Genomic DNA, 1,608 nt, shown 5'->3' on the forward strand with positions numbered 1-1,608 from the left:
GGCCCTCCGGCGCAGTCGGAGGCGTGGTGCCCTTTTGCTGGTAAGATTGGGTATTGCCAACCCGGGCGGGTGTAGAAGGACTTGACATCTTGTTTTCCAGAGAAAGCGTGGATGTAACAGCACAAACACTAGGTGGAGCCACTTTGCTGCGATTCTTAGGAACTACTTGGGTGGTCGCCGCATCAGGCTGCTCGCGACACATATCAAAAAGCTCCTCCGCCTGCTTTAGCAGAAGGGAAAAAGGTTCACTTTTCTTTCCTGCTAGAGACATTTTCATTTGATTGGGCAGACCTTTAACAAAAAGATTCCTAAATTCCCCAAACTCAAGCTCTTTGGCCTCTGGGTCCGCCCCCCCCATCGAAAAATGTGCGCCTCAGGCGATAGGACCATTCATGTGGACTCTCATTCGGCCCGCAGCGCATATTATATGCTGCCCTTTTGGCCTCGGTGGGGTCCGCAAACAGTCCATACCGCTTTTTCAACGCTTGTTCCACGGTGGAGAGATCATTACTCTCAGCCAAAATTGCCTTTAAATACGTTTGGCACTCAGTCGCAAACGTCCACTGCAGTAAAGCTCTTTTATCTGAGTCGGCCTGAACCTGTAAGAAATTGAAAAGGTCATGCACGCTATCCAGATGTGCGTAGATTGTCACCTCAGAAGACTCTTTAAAAGGTGTAATCATCGCCCGAAGTGTTTTCATTACTTGTGAATACTGGTCCCTAGATAAAGGAATGACTTTGTGTCTCTGAGTGGAGTTCCGCTGCTCTCCAGTAGGGGACTTAAACAGTGGTGCTGTGGTGCTGCTGATGTCATCAAGAGGTGCCGTGAGCTGCGCCCTTCCTGGGCGGAGCATAGGCCCAATTGCACCGGTGCCCTCCTCAGGTGTCACAATAAGCTGTGACCTTCCTGGGCGGAGCATAGGCCCAATTGTACCGGTGCCCTCCTCAGGTGTCACAATAAGCTGTGACCTTCCTGGGCGGGGCCTAGGTGCAACTGTCCTGTTAACATCATCAATTTGCACAGTGTTCTGTGGCCTTACTGGGCGGAGCCTAGGCTCCTGCATGCTGTCGAAGGTCTCGGGAGCTAGGCTACTGTACCGGGGTGGGGCTGTCAACTGACAAGGGTTAGGCTCCAGCTCTACTTCATTTCTCGGGGACCATTCAGGCAGTTTGAACTGTTCTAGCATAGGACTGGGCGACCTAGAGTCAGCCCTATTCTGTGATTCCATGGGTGTAGCAGTAGCCTCTTCCATAGAGTCAAATACCTCCTGCTGGACCGTATCTAGTTCTGTCCTATACTGGGTTAATGCCTTTACACACATCTCTCTGTCCTGCCGAGCCTGTGACAACTGTAGTGAAAGCATATTATTCTTCTCCCATAACTCCACCTGTCCTTCTTCTGCCTTGTGCCAAGCCTGCCGGGCAGAGCGGACACTCCCTTTTTCCTGTTTCAACTCCCTACTCAAGGCCGTAATCCTATCCTCATATGTTTCTCTCACTTGCTCTTGCCGGGAGTGAAAGTGATCAGCTTCTTTCTTTCGCAAACTTAAAGTCTGCATCATCTCCTCCAATTGATAAGATTTAGAAGCAAGGGAATCATTTTTCTGC

General features: G+C 50.5%; 1 protein-coding gene across 1 annotated transcript; it reads right to left on the minus strand.

Annotated features, from left to right (window-relative positions):
• Nucleotides 1-279: 279 nt before the first annotated feature.
• Nucleotides 280-1,238, minus strand: LOC115476309. Its single transcript, XM_030212606.1, has 2 exons — nt 904-1,238; nt 280-837 (listed from the first exon to the last, which is right to left on the minus strand). The coding sequence occupies exons 1-2, from the start codon at nt 1,227-1,229 to the stop codon at nt 324-326; spliced, it is 840 nt and encodes a 279-aa protein (XP_030068466.1). The 5' UTR covers nt 1,230-1,238; the 3' UTR covers nt 280-323.
• Nucleotides 1,239-1,608: the final 370 nt, after the last annotated feature.

The sequence above is a fragment of the Microcaecilia unicolor genome, chromosome 8, assembly GCF_901765095.1.
Source record: "Microcaecilia unicolor chromosome 8, aMicUni1.1, whole genome shotgun sequence".
NCBI lineage: Eukaryota > Metazoa > Chordata > Amphibia > Gymnophiona > Siphonopidae > Microcaecilia > Microcaecilia unicolor.